We start from the raw sequence: 18,393 nt of genomic DNA, 5'->3' as shown, positions 1-18,393 counted from the left end.
ACATTCTTTGGGTTTGGATTTGTTTTTTATTTTGAAGCACTTAACCCAGTACATATAGTATATGACTTTGTAAAAGTCTGTATGAATTTCCATGCATATCAGCCTCCAGGAGTCTTAGGTAAGAGTTGCTCTGTTTGTGTACCTCATTAGAATGGTTAATAATTAGCTGTTGAAAAAGTATACTCTGCTTTTAACCGCATTTGGTCCATAAAAAATGTTTGGTTAAAGCTTATTTTTCCAGACCCTACTGTGTGTCTAGGAAACACCTATTAGTAGAACCAGGTATCTTCCTTTGAGAGCTTTTATAGTCTTAAAACAGGCATATAACGGGGGAATAAAGAGGAAAAATTCTCACTTCTAAGGGAGGTCAGGAGAGGTAGTATAGTAGAGAAGGATGTACTAGTTTTGAGTCCTTGTCCCTTCCAACAGAGAAGATACTACATGTGTAATATGAAAGGCTTGAGAGAGTCTGGCATTGTAGAGGAACTAGAAATACTTTTCCTTGATGGAGTGTTGGATGATTGGGCCAATTCATAATGGGTTTTGTATTTATCTTAATGAGCTTATATAGTTTATCCTGTAAGGGGACAGGAAGCTGTAGACTGATCCTAGATTTTTTTTTTTTTAAGATTTTATTTATTTATTTGACAGAGAGAGAGATCACAAGCAGGCAGAGGCAGGCAGAGAGAGAGGAGGCAGGCTCCCTGCTGAGCAGAAAGTCCAATGCGAGGCTCGATCCCAGGACCTGAGATCATGACCTGAGCTGAAGGCAGAGGCTTCAGCCTACTGAGCCACCCAGGCGCCCCCTGATCCTGGTTTTTTGTATGATGAAATTTGCTTTACTCAATACTGCTGAGTTAACTTTTCTCCTTTAAAAAAGACTTTTTTAAAATGTTTTTAAACTGGGTTACCTGGGTGGCTCAGTGGGTTAAAGCCTCTGCCTTTTACTCAGTCATGATCCCAGTGTCCTGGGATCGAGCCCTGCATCCCGCTCTGCTCAGCAGGGAGCCCGCTTTCTCCTCTCTCTCTGCCTGCTTCTCTGCCTACCTGCGATCTCTGTCAAATAAATAAATAAAATCTTTTTTAAAAATGATTTTAAATTTAAAAGTTAAAAAAGTAGCACATGGGGTCCCTATGTACCCTTCACGCAGCTTCCTCTAGTGTGGTTAACTTGCATAATCATTGTACAATGATCAGAACCAGGAATTAACGTGATATAATACTATTCAGATTTTATTCAAATTTCACTCATTTTCTCACTGATTTTTTTGGGGGGGTGTCCAAAATCTGTACTTCGTTGTCCTTTCTCTTTAAATCTCTTCCAAACTGTGATGGTTCCCCCTCTTTGTTGTCTTTCATGGCTTTAGTACAAAAATACTGGTCTGTTATTTTGTATGTTCCTCCCAATTGGAGTCACTTAGAGGTTATACATGTATCACAGTAATACCGTGCCCTTCTCAGTGCTCTCTACTGGGGATGTGTGATGGTGGTGGTGATAGCTTCTTTCACTTGGTTAAGGCAGTGCCTGCCAGCCTTCTCCACTATAAATTTAGGTGTTTTCCCTTCGTAATGAGTGTCTGTCTCGTGAGAAGTACTGTGTCCTATTCTGTTGCTCATTATACCTTAATCACAATTTTATCATCTACCTAGTGGGTTTGGCCTGTGACAGTTTTTAGTGGTGTTTACTGAATAATTTTCTGTATTAGTTGGGATTCTGTTAGGAAGAGCTGTCTTTTCTCATTTATTTATGTATTTATTCAGATGTTTATATCAGAATGGATTCATGGATATTATTTTGTTTTACGGATATAATCTGTTACTATTATTATTCAGTTGCTCTACTTGTTGAGACAACTTTTTCGTATTGGGTCTCTCTCATCTTGGTTCCTGTGTCTTTTCAACATGTTCTCCTCAGTGAGTATTCACTTTTAGGCATCAAAAGATGTTCCAAGCTCATCTTGTATTTTACCTGCTCCAGCCCTGGTTCCTTTTATTGGGCAACAGAGTTCAGAAACCAAGATCTGGGTACTAGTTATGCTCATTGCTTCTTGGTGTCATTGCTTCTAGGACTTCTCAACAGACAAAGCTGGGAAACATACGTTTGCTCAAGCTTGTATATACATACATATGTACGCAGATGGGTGGTATATATTAAAAACTGTAAGTCCAGGGACACCTAGGCGGCTCAGTTGGTTAAGCCACTGCCTTCTGCTCAAGTCATGATCCCAGAGTCCTGGGATTGAGTTCCGCATCGGGTTCCTTGCTTGGCAGGGAGCCTGTTTCTCTCTCTGCCTCTGCCTGCTAGTGCGCACGCTCGCTCACACTCTCTCTCTCTCTCTCTCTCTGACAAATAGATAAATAAAATCTTTAAAAAAAAAAAAAACTGTAAGTCCATATTTATAACAGTCCAACACCACAGCCTTCCCTCCTTCCTTATTGATACTCATTTTTACCACACAAAGTAATTTCATAATTGCCAACTCATATTGCTGTGAGAATGTATTTACTTACCAGAGGACAGTATTGCCCTCTAACATGCAGTCAAAATTCTATTTTCTGAAGTTTTACTTCGGCTAAGTTTTTTGCCTCATCCTTTCAGTGTGCTATGTAATTGTTCTATAATACAGTTGGGTTCTGGTTCTGGGTGGCTCAGTGGGTTAAGCCGCTGCCTTTGGCTCAGGTCATGATCCCAGTGTCCTGGGATCGAGTCCCACATCGGGCTCCTTGCTCAGCGGGGAGCCTGCTTCTCTCTCTGCCTCTCCCTGCCACTTCGCCTGCTTGTGCACTCTCTCTTTCTCTCTCTCTCTCTCTCTGACAAATAAATAAATAAAATCTTAAAAAAATATATATATAGTTAGGTTCTTTTGTTACTGTGATATTCCACTTTTTCTCTCCCACACACAATGATTGATGATGGTGATGATGATGATGATTTTATTTATTTGAGGGAGGGGGAGAGAGACCACAGCTGGTGGGGGAGAGGGAGAGAGAGAAGCAGACTCCCTGCTAAGCAGGGAGGCCAACAAGGGGCTGGATCCCACAACCCAGGGTTCATGACCTTAGCCAAAGGCAGACGCTTAACTGACTGTGCCACCCAGATGCCCCTTTATTAGTATTTTTTGAGTATGTGAAGCATTACTACATTTCTCAGAGTCTGAGCTGTACAAAAGACAATTTTCTCCTTCTTTCCATACTGTTCCCACCTTCTGTAGGTGGCCATTTTCATTAGTTTTTGGATTAGCTTTCCTTTATTTCTTTTTTATAAATGAGTAAGTGACATGTATATTTTCTTCTATTCCCTTTTTTCTTCCAGGAAAGGTAATTACTGGGTAAATATTTTATAAAGGACTAGATTTGAAATTGAGATTTGTTTAACAAAATAATGCTTCTGTGGCTTTTGACAGATGACTTCATTATTTGTGTTTATTTCTATTTGTTAAATAAGCCTCGTTTCTTTTACCCTTTCTTACTTTGTGGAGTGGTGGTGATAATAAGTCAGAGGATAAATGCTTTCTCAGAAGAAAGGCATGCTAAAAATGTAAGCTCTTTTTCTTTTTAAACAGTCCAGGCTATAATCTTCTACCATTGGTTAAAGCCAAAACAGCTTTTTTGCGTCGGGTGTGGTGGGGAGGGTGGGGGGAGGGTTGGAGTTTTGCAATCACCAGGGACAGTGAATAGTGCATTGGCCCAACAAGGATTTTGGGATAGAGAGTAGAGTGATAGGGGCTGAGGAGTATTTGATTTACCATATTTAAAAAAAAAAAAGACTGATTAGGACTATTAAAATAGGGATGTGGATAAATAAGTTGAACAAAAATTTAGGACTGTTTTTAGTAGTTGCTGTACTTCTCTAGTTTTTTGATGTGTATTTTCAGTGTGTGGGTAAATATCAATCTGTGATGCAGTAGCTTTTGGACTTGTGTGTGACAGCCTTGTGCTGATGGGAATTTTTCACCATAAATGATTCAGGAGTGCTTAGCTGGCTCCAGTCAGAGGAACATGTGACTCTTGACCTCGGGGTCATGAGTTCAAGCCCCATGTTGAGTGTAGAGATTACATACATACATATATATTTTTAAAAGTTCAAAATTACCTTTGCTTAATTGTATAGATTTTTTTTTCTTTTTAATATTTTATTTATTTGACTGACAGAGATCACAAGTAGGCAGAGAGGCAGGCAGAGCGAGAGGAGGAAGCAGGCTCCCTGCTGAGCAGAGAGCCCAATGTGGGGCTTGATCCCAGGGCCCTGGGATCATGACCTGAGCTGAAGGCAGAGGCTTAACCCACTGAGCCACCCAGGCGCCCCAATTGTATAGATTTTTTTTTCAAAAAGATTTGTCTTTTTGAGAGAGCGTGTGCATTCACAGGAGCGGGTGGGACAGAGGAAGAGGGAGAGAAGCAGACTCCCTGCTTGTCCCTCCCTGCTGAGCGTGGAGCCCAGTATGGGCCTTGAACCCACATACCTGAGATCATGACCTGAGCTGAGACCAAGAGTCTGTTGCTTAACTGACTGAGCCACCCAGGCACTCCTGTAGAGATTTTCTTTTAACCTTAATATAGAGACATAGGAAAGTGAGGCATATATGGTCCCAGTATGCAGAAGTGGAAACTCAAGTAACTTACTTGATGGAAGTAGAATTTTCAGAAGGTTCCACTCTGAATTCAGCACAATTTCCTGGCCATGGTACTAGTTCATGGAAATGACTGGTGGTACACTGTTGAGGGCCAGTAACATTTTGGTGATTTTAAACAAGACTACATTAAGTATCTTTGAGATGAGCTTGAAACATGAAATAATTGATATAAAACCAAAAGTTTAATTTATTTTCAACCAAGAATAAAAGTTGAATTTGTTACCTTTTTCTTTCTTTTTTGATAATGTTGGTCAGAAAATGGAACCAAAATGGAACTGTCAAGCTTTTTAAACAAACGTGTTACACTTAAAAAATTGGCATTTCAAGCAGTTATGACCTGACCTTCATTGAATAACTAAAGATACACATAAATTATGCAGATTATGTGTTGTTAAGTGTGTGCCTGTGATATTTACCCTTTGCTCTCTCTACTTCCTGGCAGAGTAAGTTGAATGGATATGGATTCTTAGACCCCAAGAAAATCTACCCCCATAAGGCCATAATTTAACCTAACTTTTCTCTAAAGGCTCTTTGTCATACTTAATTGGTCTGGCCAAAAGAGTGAAATGATGAATCAGACAGATGGCTGCTTAATATGAGTAACAAATTTGAATCTTATTGCTGTGTTACTTTATTCCTTCAGTCAGAAAAGAAATCACTTCAGTAACCTTCCTTGTACTTTAAAATCACCCTTAAAGGTAATCCCCCGAGTCTGTGCTTTTGGAAAACATGGAATTAAAGAGATATTCTTTACCGCTTCAGTTATTCTACTCTTCTCTTTCTGGCTGTGGGATGCATGTACCCTTAGAGTGTATCTGAATACCACATATAGTTCCAGAGAAGCTCAATAGTAAGTCCTGCTTTCTGGACAGGAGAGCCTGAGAGTCTTTTATCCTTTTTACAGTCTCCCATTGGAACACTGTATCTGAGTCATGCATTAGTTTCCTAAAAACACTAATGATGTAAACCACTGCAGTGGTGATGATCAAGCTTAAGCTAGTATATGGGTTTAACATTGGGGAAGTGTTCATTACTGTATCTCTACCCTCTCTGCACCCTCTGGGCTACAGGACAGAGTGTTTGCTTTTTCTTAATTGTGAATGCATTTAAGTAGCTTTAAGTAAAATTATGCGTGTTGTGAGTTGTGTTTTTCTTTTTCCAGATGGAACACTGTTGGAGGATTGGGGTTAATATTTTAAGCTCTTTACATTTGAGAATGAATGATGAACCTAATTGCCCCAGTGCCCTGCTTTTGGATCTCAGTGTGATTATAGGCTATCTCATGGTCCTCTGATAATGGAGTGTGTCCTTGTATGACTAGAAGCTAGGCACATTCCCTCTGAGGTTCATGCTCTTGATTGCTTGTTATGTGCTGTTTTATCATTGACAAACATTTCTGTGCTAAATAATGTTTTGCCTGTTGCCTTCGGTTTTAATTTGGGGGCTGAACTGTGTCCAGGAAAGTTTTAAGTTCCTCTAAGAAAATCAGTAAAATTCACGTTGAATATTAATGGCATATATACATCTGTAGGCAGGATAAACAAGATATTAGCAGTTACCTGTAGGTCATGAGATTACTGATGTTTTGTGCTTTTTCTTCAGACTTTTTGTACATTTCGTAAATAAGATCGTATTAAAGAATGGCAGCATTTTTGTCTTGAATAGGTGTCCTTCCAGTTAATTCTCCCATAATCTCTACAAAATAAACTTTAATTAAATGAGGATTCAACCTGCTATATGGGGACACCTTATAAAATGTGTAGATATATATAGATCATCTCTCTGCCATAATTTAATGTTAAATGCTTTTAAGTGAATGTAAAATTGACTGAAGTTTTTAAGATCAGTATACCAGGGGCACCTGGCTCAGTAGGTTAAAGCCTCTGCCTTGGGCTCTGGTCTTGATCCCAGGGATCAAGCCCGCATCAGGCTCCCCCCCGCCTCGCCCCCCGTTTCTCTCTGCCTGCCTCTCTGTCTACTTGTGATCTGTCAAATAAATAAATAAAATCTTTAAAAAAAAAAAAAAAAAGATACAGTATACCAGCAAAAAGTTCGTATTCACAGAAATTTCATGTTGAAACTGCTTTATCTAAACCAGAACTTACATAACCTTAGGAAAGCTGTAGCATCCCCGGAGTCACACATCTAGTCAATGTCAGCCTGAATATTAACTCCTTAATGTTTGTTTGGGTTTTTTGAGGTTCCCCCTGAATAGTAAATCTTCATGAGAATTCAGGAGGCTATTTGAGATTTTCTTTTCTTTCTTTCTTTCTTTTTTTTTTTTTTTTTTTTTTTTAAGATTTGACTTATTTATTTGACAGAGACATGGCGAGAGAGGGAACACAAACAGGGAGAGCAGAGGGAGAAGCAGGCTCCTTGTGTAGCAGGGAGCCCAATGTGGGGCTTGATCCCTGGACCCTGGGGTCATTACCGAGCCAAGGGAGATACTTAATGACAGCCACCCAGGCGCCCCCTAGCTTTTCTATTTTTATTTATTTATTTATTTTTTTAAAGACTTTATTCATCTGTTTGACAGACAGAGATCACAAGTAGGCAGAGAGGCAGGCGGGAGCGGGGGGAGGGGAGCATGCTCCCCGCCGAGCAGAGAGTCCAACATGGGGCTCCATCCCAGAACCCTGGGATCATGATCTGAGCTGAGGGCAGAGGCTTTAACCCACTGAGCCCCCCAGGGGCCCCCTCTATTTTTTTAATGTAAAAATATTATCTAAAAAATTTACCTCTAACACTGTTTTTTTGTCCTGTCATTGTTTGTGTGTGTGCATTTATAGTCATCACAGTTATAATAAAAATATTTTGAATTTAATCTTTTTCTAAAATCATTTCTACATAAAAGACTTTTTTTTTTTTTAAAGATTTTATTTATTTATTTGACAGAGAGAAATCACAAGTAGATGGAGAGGCAGGCAGAGAGAGAGAGAGAGGGAAGCAGGCTCTCTGCTGAGCAGAGAAACCCGATGCGGGACTCGATCCCAGGACTCTGAGATCATGACCTGAGCCGAAGGCAGCGGCTTAACCCACTGAGCCACCCAGACGCCCCAAAAGACTTTTTTTTTTAAACCTTTAAATATTCTTTTGGTATAAAGGAAGAAGAAATGTCTTTTGTGATTATTTTTAGTACTCTGATTTGCTGTAGCGTAATTTACAACTGTCTCAGATGTTGAACATTTTGATTATTGATATACCATTGCAGTAATCATCTTTGTGTATGAGATTTGGGGAAATGCGTTTATTGGGTTATTTCTTTAAGATAAATGTTTAGGATTGAGTGATACGAACATCTTTACAAATACTGCTACTTAACACCACTTTCCAAGAGGAAAGCATTTAAGGCAATGAGTATGTGTGCCAAATTTGCCATGATATGGTAATATTGATTGTGGTACTTTAGTACATGTACAGGCTGTCTCTAAAAACATTTCCCAGTGTTCACTCATTGTAGTTTGCTTATGTCTTTTCTGCTTACATACTGTGATCTAGCTTTTTGGTTAATTCATATGGAAACATTTTAATTAGTTTACCAGTCCATTGTCCTTTCTTTTTTAAAGATTTTATTTATTCATTTGACAGAAGGGGAGAGAGAGAGAGAGCACAAGTGGGGGGAGTAGGAGAGGGAGAAGCAGGCTTTCCCTTGAACAGAGACCCGACATGGGGCTCAATCCCAGCATCCCGGGATCATGACCCAAGCCAAAGACAGACGCTCAGTCTACTGAGCACCCAGGCTCCCTGCTCTTGTCCTTTCTTGATAGTTACCTACAACTGCTCTGTTCTGCAGATCCTTGGTGTTTTCTCCCTGGGGTTAAAAAGATCAAAACGAAATTGAACAATACTGAAAAACAGAATTTCAGCCTTAAAATACTGGCTTTGATATGGACTGGTAGCATTTACAGGGAGGAGAACTTAAGCACACCCTAAAGTGATTTTGAGTTTAAGGAAACAAAGACCACCACTTCTCTGTGGTATTCCAGTAACACAAGTGGAGGGGTAAGTGTATCTATGGCTTTATTGACTGTAACTCAGATACTCCATAAGACTGACATCTCATGTCTGTACCTACCCCCTTTGAGCCTAATGAATACATGATTTGTTTTGAAATAGTCAAATTCAAACTGCTCCAGATTCTTTCCCACATCCCTTTTTTTTCCCCAGCTTATGTCCTAAGCATATATTTGATTTGTGTAGGCCAGAGACAGTGATTACTAACTGATAGCATTAGGTAATTAGTTATTCATGGAGCTTTTATTAATTTTTTTCTATTTTAGCCTAAGCACATATATTTACACAAAGTATGGTTTTTTTAGAAGGAGGTTTCCAGCATACACTGTGAAGTTAAGCAGGTATTAACTCATTTATATGGTCTTAGTTGCCTTGATACTGAACCTGTGTATCCTTCTTGATCCTTATTTGAATATTCTTGTTACCATGTTGTTATTTTGCTAAGCTTCTGTTCCATTGAATCATTAAAGCATTTCCCCATCAGTTAGCATTTAATATTAGTCTGTTGAATATTTTGGTTCCTTACCCTTCTTCGTGCCAGAACAAAAGCCAGTTCTCTTACTTTTTTCCCTCAGTCATACATGTTTGGTTTTGCAGGTTAGTTGTCAGAAATTTGGGGTGTTTCATTTAAATGAAGTGTGGATGCTATTGGTTAAATGTTATCATGTATTTTTATCTTTCTCCTTTAGATCGAGTCTGTTTCTCAGCCACTAGAAAACCATGGTGCCTCTGGTCATCCTTCAGAGTCATTATCTACCAAATCATGTGGAGCATTGAGACCTGTCAATGGAGTTATTAACACGTAAGTTTTAGGTCTTCTACTTCCTACGTACAGTAGGCTTGTAAAAGATGAACTCTGGGGCTCTTAGTTATCTCCAGCTTGGACTAACCCTGGTTTAAAGACAAAAACCTTATTGCTTAATAGTATTGTGCATGCTTCTTACTGTATCAGGTCTGTTTTAATTAGCATGCTTAATGTATTTCCCTTCTACTCACTGTAGCCTAAAATTAACTCACCTTGGGGAAAAAATACAAGGTCCTACTTTTGTGAGTCATGGTTGGTCTTAGTCTTGGTAGACTTCTTGAGAAGTGTTTACATAAACTCTTTTATGTAAGCTAGGTTTGAATATCTGGATTGTATGAAAGTTGAAGGAATCCCTCTGCAAGTGAAGGATATGTACCCATCCCTAAAAATTGAATTTTACAGAAGAACTGATTCTGAGGCAGCTCATTAACATTTGCAAGATTAATAATTTTCTTACCAGTTGCAATTTCCTCGAATTTCTTTATTTGCGTTTCTCTTGTAGAAGAGAGCTTAATCACTTGGAACCTGAGATGGTCACTTACTGACTTCCACTTTTCAGACATGATGTTATTGTCCACCAGGAATCTTAAAACTAAGCATAGATGCTGCACACACACACATGAAGTGACATGCTTCTGCTCTAGATACTTGTGTCTGTGAAATGTGTAAGCAGAGGGGGTTGGAACCAGTATTAGAGGCTTTGTTTCCTTGTTTTCTGAGAAGTGAATATTCTCCTTCCCCTTGTATAGTCTTCAGCCTATCTTGGCAGACCACATTCCAGGTGACATCTCTGATGCTGAAGAACAGTTACAAAAAAAGCAACGACTCAATCTAGTTTCTTCATCAACCGATGGCACCTGTGTGGCAGCCCGAACACGTCCTGTGCTGAGCTGTAAGAAACGAAGGCTTGTCCGACCCAACAGCATCGTTCCTCTTTCCAGGAAGGTCAGTACCAGTAAGACTTGGTCATTGTTAAATGGTGAGCCACGGGCTCAGATAGAATTATTAGTCTCTTGCCAACCTCGGTTCATTTAACTAGTGTTTTCCAAACTTGGCGAACCACCCAAGTTTCCTGGGGAGCTTGAGAAAATACTGAGTTCCTGACACCTGTTTCCTAGAGATTCTGATTTGGTTGTTGTGCAGTTGGGCCTGGGACTCTTGTTTTCAGAAAAACAAAAAACTCCCAGGTGGTTCTTTAGTCAGTTTTGGAAATCACTGACGTGAGACTTTTAATAGAAATGGGAGAAAAGAAGTTTAAGCTCTGCCATCAGCACTTTGAAGGAAGGTGATGTGCTTCCCACTTGTTCTGTTATCACTGAAAATGGGGATGTGGCATGCTTTCCTTTCGAATAAGAATCTCAATTAAAATTTTTAAATTGATGTAACTAAATAATGTTTGTCTTCACAGAGAAAATGGAGATAAATTCACGAGTGCAGGAAAGTTTTGATTGCTCCCTTTTTAAGTAACAGAGTTGGATTTATTCCAAAACTAATGAAATAATACTTCAGTAAAATTAATACCATGCAGTAATTAAGAGCATTAACTTTGAAGAGGATAAACCTGGGTTTGAATCATGGCACTGCCACATGGTAGTTTCGTGATTCAGAGCATTTTAACAGTTCCCAGCTCCCCTCCCAAACCCTTCTCTTCCCTGCAAGCCTTAGAGACCTCATAGGGTTGTTTGAAATTTAATGAAGTGCATGTGACTTGCTTATGTGGGGTGTGTGGCTGATAAGTTACAGATACAAAGCGGCTGTTACTGTTAGGACTTTGGTTATTGTTCACCCCTTCACTCATTCAGCAAATATTTATTGAGCTCCTATAGTGAGCTAGGTCTGTTCTGTGCACTGGGAATACAACACTAAACAAAAACAGTTAGAAATGTTTGTGCTCCTGAAATACTCTAGAGGGTAGAGACAGAAAATAAAAGAATAAATTAAGTATAATGGTATGTCCTATAGTGTTAAGTACTGGGGAGAAAAATGTAGCAGATGAAGGGAATAGGGACTGCTGGGGAGCTCAGATGGAATTAAGCCTTGAGGCAGTCTAAGGATGAGGGAGAGACTGGGACGGAGTGAAGAGTGAAGTAGAAGGAAAACGAAGAAAATGAGACACCTACTTGGAAGGTAAATGAGTGACGGGTCAGAGAGGAAGTAGAGGGTAGCGTGTGAGATGCTGCAGCCAGGTCCCGGTCCGTGAAGACTGAACTGGCTCTTGGGTGTGGTGGGGTTAAGGCTGTTGGAGATCTGTGTGAGCAGTTTTGCTGATGGGAGAAGAGTGAAATTCTGCTTGGATTGGGTTCAGGAAAGGATGGGAGGCAAGGAATTGAGGGAATTGTTTAGGGTAACACTTTGAAAGAATGCTTCTGTAAAGGAGAGCAGAGAAATAGCTTATTTGAAGGGAAATCTTTCTTGTGATAGAGCTTTTAACATTATATTTGCTGATGAGAAAACTGCTGACAAGAGGGGAGAGAATTATTGGAACCGTTAATATTTGGACAGTGGATTTTCAGTGTTTGGCAAATGTTACAGTATGTAGTTGGACTACAGAACTTTGCCATGATTTTTTGTTGTTTTGTTTGTTTTTAAGGAAAGCAAGGTAAGTTAAAAATAACTATCAGGTTGTGCCATTTTTCTCTTGTTTATTCCTCAGAATTTCTGAATTACCAAAGTACCAGAAAAGAAGAAAAAGAGTATTTGGCAGGTTTCTCATATTGACATTTGAGTCTCAATTTTTTTTATTAATAGCCCTATAGTTACAAATTATTTTCTTAAAGGTTGAAGCGCTGATTTTGGGAAAGCAAGAAAACAGTATGAAAGAAATGAAAGAAAGCTTTTGATCATGCCTCTGCTCTTAACAAAAACAAAAAACCTCACGGGCAAATAGTGTCCTCCGTTTTGGCAGTTTGCTAGTCTCACTGTGTCATGACATCTAGGGGTTTTATAAAAATTTTCTGTGTTCTAGAGTGGCCTGGATTCTTTTCAATCTGTGAACTGGTAAACATTCCTTGTTGTTGCTATTCACAGTAGATTCTTCTGGTTTGTGCCTAAAATGTAATGTACTTTTGAAGGCACTTATATAACATACTGAAGACTCCGATTCCACTGCCAGTTTCCTAAAACACAGTCACCCTGACATGGAAAGTAAACTACATAGAAAATAACACAAAAGAAATGTTGGGTTTGGGGAAATAATCCATTTGCTGGTTATAGCAGAAAAGCCGGAGTTCTGACAGTGTTGGAGGCAAAGGCCATTTTGTTTATCTTGGTTGCTCACTGTTTATTCTTGCTCAGTGGTACTTGCCTTTTATCATCTTCTGGTGCTGGATTTGCAAAGCAGATTTACTCAGTACTCTGTCAGGTGCCCACCGTGTTCCGGGTAATCTCCAGGCTTCATTGGTGAACCCAGTCCCTTGCCTTCATGGAGCTTACTTTTTAATGACGGAGCCTAGATAGCAAAGAAATTAACAGATAAACTATTTTCTGATGTTGGTAAATGGCATTGAGTTCACACTCAATAATAGGATTTGCTTCTAAGTTTAAAAAAAAAAAGTCTTAGTAACAGGAACTACATGTTTCTGGATTGACTCGAATTACCTTCGTTTTTACCCCTCCTACCACATTTACTACTACCCAAGAAAGGTGGTTTCTAGTTTATCTACAAGTATGGAATATGAAATACATGTTTAATGTCATTGTTACTGGCTTACCTACGTATTTTGCAGTATCTCTGCTTTACTGTAAATCTAAATATAAAACTCACTTTAGGGAACTTGCTCAGTTTTACAGGACAGTTATCTTAGCTGAATGACAGCTGGAATTTTATTCCATCAAGTTTTACCAGCACTTCTGAAAATATAATGTATCTTACAGTTGAGATGCACTGGGGTGTCTAGGTGTCTCAGTTGGTTAAGCATTTGCCTTTGGCTCAGGTTATGATCTCAGGATCCTGGGACTGAGCCCCCACATCAGGCTCCCTGCTTCGTGGGGAGCTCGCTTTTCCCACTCCACCCCACTTGTGCTCTCTCGCAGTCTCTCTCCCTCTCAAATAAATAAATAAAATCTTTAAAAAATAAAACTATCGAGATGTACTTTTAGTGTAGTAGCACATTTCTTCTGGTCCTAAAAGGTTGTTTTTATGTCCTTAGTATCTTAAATTGAGTGACTACAACGAAGGGGGCTCAGTAGGTTAAACTTGTTGGAAATAAATAGGAATGAGGCCTATCAGTAAATAATGAAAGGCTTTGAATGCCCAAACTGTTGATTTGGTTTTATCATCTAGATTTTAGAGAATTTTAGTTTTATAAGCTATTTTCACTTTTTTTTTTAAAGATTGATTTATTTATTCATTTGACAGACAGAGATCACAAGTAGGCAGAGAGGCAGGCAGAGAGGGATGGGGGGAAGCAGGCTCCCTGCTGAGCAGAGAGCCCGACCCAGGGCTCCATTCCAGGACCCTGAGATCATGACCTGAGCCAAAGGCAGAGGCTTAACCCACTAAGCCACCCAGGCGCCCCTATAAGCTATTTTTAAAAGATAAAGTGTGCAGGTAGTTTATGTTTGGAATAGATTGGCCATAAAAGATGCTGGAGTCAGAAAGACAGACCAATAACAATAGTAATCCTAGAGGAAAAAATAGTCTGAAGGCTCCAAAGCTCTTGGGATGCAGTAGATTTAAAAACTCTAGTCCTAAGGAAGAATTGCCAGGGTGTCATGAATGTCAGAGTTGGGAGAACTGAGAGCTTTGAGATTGGGAGAGTGGGGTTTCTTCCATGGAAATCAGTAAGGCTGGTAGACGTGTATCACCATTTTATTGTAATAGTGCAGATCAGAACAAGTTGCCTGTACTGTTAGGTATTGTGTATTTCATCACTGTTAGGGGCCTGGTTTAGTAGATGCCAGTGGTTAGCTAAGCCTGTGAAGAAACACTCAAGTGGGAAATTTTTATAACATGCATCATTAATGTTTATTTCCTGCCCTGCTATTCTGTGAGGTAGATATTTACAGATTAATCTAAAACAATAGTTTCTAGATAACAAAATTTCAGATCAATAAAAGTTTTAAAATAAATGTGGGTCCAATATAAGGTTGCTTTTTTATTTTGTTAGAAAAAGTTATTTCATAAAAGATCATAGTACAAGTATTTTTAAAAGAAAAAATAACATGCCGTGAGATTTTCAGATTGGGCTTAATAGCATTTCTTTTTAATTTCTAAGATCATACAGTTCTTTTTAGTTTCTGTTTTCTTACAGAATTTTTCAGAATATAGTTACCATACAGTGTATAGTTCTACAGTTGCACAGTATAGTAATACGTCACTCAGTGCTCATCACAAGTGCACACTCCTTGATCCCCACCACCTGTTCCACCCAGCCCCCACCCCTTCCCACTCCTCTGGTAACCATCATTTTATTCTCTATAGCTAAGAATGTTTCCTGGTTTGTTTCTCGTGCTTTTTTTCCTTCTTTGTTTCTTAAATTCCACATGAATGAAATCATATGGTATTTGTCTTCTCTGACTTTACTTTATAATCTCTAGCTCCATCCATATCATTGCAAATGGCAAGATTTCTTTTCTTATGGCTATTATTCCATGGTGTGTGTATGTATATCTGTGTACACAAACACACACATCACCTCTTATTTATCCATTCATCTATCGACGGACATTTGAGCTGCTTCTATAATTTGGCTATTAATAAATAATGCTGCTATATAAACATAATAAACATAAGGGGGTAGCATTTCTTATCAGATGATTTGGCAGTGCTCTGGTGTGATTTTGGAATTTTATATAGTCTGTGTTGGAAGATAATTATATAGGGGGATTGCCCTGGGTTAATTTTAAAGTCATATTCTGGAGAATTTCCAGTGGTGGTTTCACTTCTTCCTCTTGTATCACATTTGAGGATATATAGGACATTACATATAGTACTAGGACATTCTCATAAGGCACAGTGTCATGTGATATTTGTGGTTAAAAACTAGAGAACTAAAATGATTGTGAGTTTGTATTACAAGTGAAGAATTTAGGGCACTGGAGTCGCTCAGTTGGTTAAGCAGGTGACTTTTGGTTTGGCTACTGTCATGATCTCAGGGTCCTGGGACTGAGCCCCACGTTGGGCTTTGCGCTCAGTGGGGAATCTGCTTGAGGGTTCTCTGTCTCCCTTTCCCTTTGCCCCTCCCCCCTCGCACACATGCGCTCTCGCTCTCAAATAAATCCTTAAAATAGTAAAAGTGAATAACTTGATATCAAATAAGATACATTCTTTATTGACAGGGGCTTCTTATGATAGATATTGGAGGCCTAACTTTTAAGTACTAGTCAAACTTTGGAAAGGAGCAGGAGTGCCATGTGGACATTTGCAGTTGTTACAAAACACAGACAAAATAAGTTTTGAAAAGCTGAAGATAAAATAGAGGTAGAAGCTCTGACAATTATGAATACAGCTTTATTTTGATAGTGGAATTAATCCATGTGCATTGTATTGGGTTTTTAATGGAAATTCCTTCAGAGAGAATTGATAAAATTTATAGTATTAAAAGGATGTAATTTCTCCATGTATCCAAGTATTTTATTTCTTCATTCAGTTATTTTTGTTGTCATCATGTCGTTTTTATTTCTATGATTTTATTTATTTATTTGACAGAGACACAGCCAGAGAAGGAATACAAGCAGTGGGAGTAAGAGAGGGAGAAGCAGGCTTCCTGCCAGGCAAGGAGCCCGATGTAGGTAGGGCTCGATCCCAGGACCCTGGGATCATGACCTGAGCTGGAGGCAGCTGCTTAGTGACTGAGCCACTCAGGCGCCCCACTTCATTCAGTTTTTATATATTTCCTACATTCTTGATATTTTTGTGATGCAAATGAGATCTTTTCTGTTAGTGTTATTTTATGAGTGTTGTTGATTTCTGTAACAACACTTTTCTGTGAACTCTGTGTTTTGGTTGATTATTTTAAAGTTTCTAGACGGGCTACAAATAATGTGATACCTCTTTATACACTTCTTACTCCTTTTTCTTGACTAGATGTGATGTACTTACAGAGCAGTATTAGGAAATAGTTGATCACAATGAGGCATCTCATTCCTGGCTTTAATGGCAATACTGCCTTTTTTTTTTCTTTTTTCTTTCTTTCTTTCTTTTTTTTTTTTTTTGGTTAGAGAAAAGGATGGGGGAGGGACAAAAAGAGTGGGGAGGAGAACCTTAAGCACGCTCTAGCCCAGTGCTGAGCCAAAAGTGCCACCCAAGCATCCCTCAGGTGATCCTTTTAGAAGTTCAGTATTAATTTTGATGTAGCATGACACTTCTTAGAAAGAATTAGAACACTTTACCATTTGCTGTGCTCTTGAAAACTAAAGATTTTAAATTTCTTTAAAATTTGTTGGAACTTAAAGACCATCTGAGACCAGCATCTGTTTTACAGAAAATTATCCATCTATCGGATTTTTTCAGATTAACTGATACAGAATTTTAGAGAAAGCATTCTTCATTTTTTAAGTCCTTATTATCTGTAGTTATGTCCATTTCTCAGTCTTAATTACATTTGTCTCTTCTTACTTGATTAATCTTGTCAGCAGTTTTCCTATTTTATCAGTCATTTCAAAGATTGGTTAGTTGCTTGTAATTCCTTCTTCCTTCCTGTGATCTTGGGTCTTGGTTGTTGGGTTGGTGTTTTATTGTTTGTTTTGTTTTTCTCTCCTCGCTGCCTTTTACTCAAATGCTTAGTTAATTTATTTTGTTTTTTCTTATGTAATAATATGAGTGTTTAACTTTTTGTATTTTCTTCATGTAGTTTTGGATGGCATTCCACACAGACTTTGATGTGTGAAGTATTCTTTTTGCAATTTGTAAATTGCCTTTGAGTTTTTTAGTTCTTTTCCCAAGAGTTACAAATTGAGTTTCCAAATTCTAAATGGTTAGTTTTGCTTTTTAAACTTTTCGTTATTTAATTACTAATTTTTATAGCATTTGGGTTAAAGTGGTGTTTCTGTAGTTTCTGCTTATATTTGTAGTCTGTTATGTTGATTTTTCTAAAAAATGTCATTGGTGTCTAGTCTGATGTAATTATATCCTCTTAGTGACTTATGGCTTCTCCAGTAATTTTTGCCTCACATTCTCCTTTCCTTGATACAGTGTTTCAGTATGTGATTTTTTTTCACCCATGCTTTTAGCATTTTGTTTTCTGTTTTTTGAAACAAGTCTTTGATTTTAATGGAGATTTTATTAAGTAAAAATTTCTCATTTTATATTCAGTTTTTAAAGTGGACTTAAAGGCTTATTTAGATTTATTTTTACTGTAACATTTCATTGTTTATTGATAGTCCTTTTTATAACTTAATATATTATATATATATGCCCATTTATTGAATTGGGTTTTTTTTTTCTTTTTAAGATTGATTTATTTATTTGACAGAGAGAGAGAGAGATCACAAATACGCAGAGCAGCAGGCAGAGAGACGTGGGGAAGCAGGCTCCCCACCAGCAGAGAGCCCGATGCAGGGCTCAGTCCCAGGACCCTGAGATCATGACCTGAGCCAAAGGCAGAGGCTTTAACCCACTGAGCCACCCAGGCGCCCCTCATTTATAGAGTTCTTAATTTTAGTTTTTAGTTTTTCGGGATTAGAACAACAGTTTGACCATGTTTCAGGTTCTTAGCTCATAACCTTTGTCCCTTAAAACTGTTCCACTGTCTTTTGCGGTAGCGGAGGGTGATTATTTGTTGTTTTGTTTTGGCATAGAATTAAAATGATCTTATTTTCAATCCTTCGATCTTGCTAACTAGTTCTGCTCTACACTGCTCAGTATGGTAGCTATTGTAGCCATGTGTAGCTATTTAAAATTAAGATAAAAAATTTGTACCTCAAAAAAACACATTTCAGGGGCACCTGGGTGGCTCAGTGGTTTAAAGCCTCTGCCTTCAGCTCGGGTCGTGATCCCAG

The 18,393-nt window shown here is 38.6% G+C and overlaps 1 protein-coding gene across 5 annotated transcripts in view; it reads left to right on the top strand.

Moving 5' to 3' along the window:
- KANSL1 (KAT8 regulatory NSL complex subunit 1) overlaps positions 1-18,393 on the top strand; it is a 182,916-nt gene that overhangs the window by 138,642 nt on the left and 25,881 nt on the right. For all 5 annotated transcript variants that reach the window (XM_032321011.1, XM_032321013.1, XM_032321015.1 and 2 more), the window contains 2 exons: positions 9,338-9,450; positions 10,203-10,398. In XM_032321011.1, coding sequence (XP_032176902.1) covers positions 9,338-9,450; positions 10,203-10,398 — 309 coding nt within the window. The remainder of the gene's footprint in view (positions 1-9,337; positions 9,451-10,202; positions 10,399-18,393) is intronic.

Source organism: Mustela erminea, chromosome 18 (assembly GCF_009829155.1).
Source record: "Mustela erminea isolate mMusErm1 chromosome 18, mMusErm1.Pri, whole genome shotgun sequence".
NCBI lineage: Eukaryota > Metazoa > Chordata > Mammalia > Carnivora > Mustelidae > Mustela > Mustela erminea.
The sequence above is the reverse complement of the archived record's forward strand: the minus strand, read 5'-3'. Positions and strand labels throughout refer to the sequence as shown.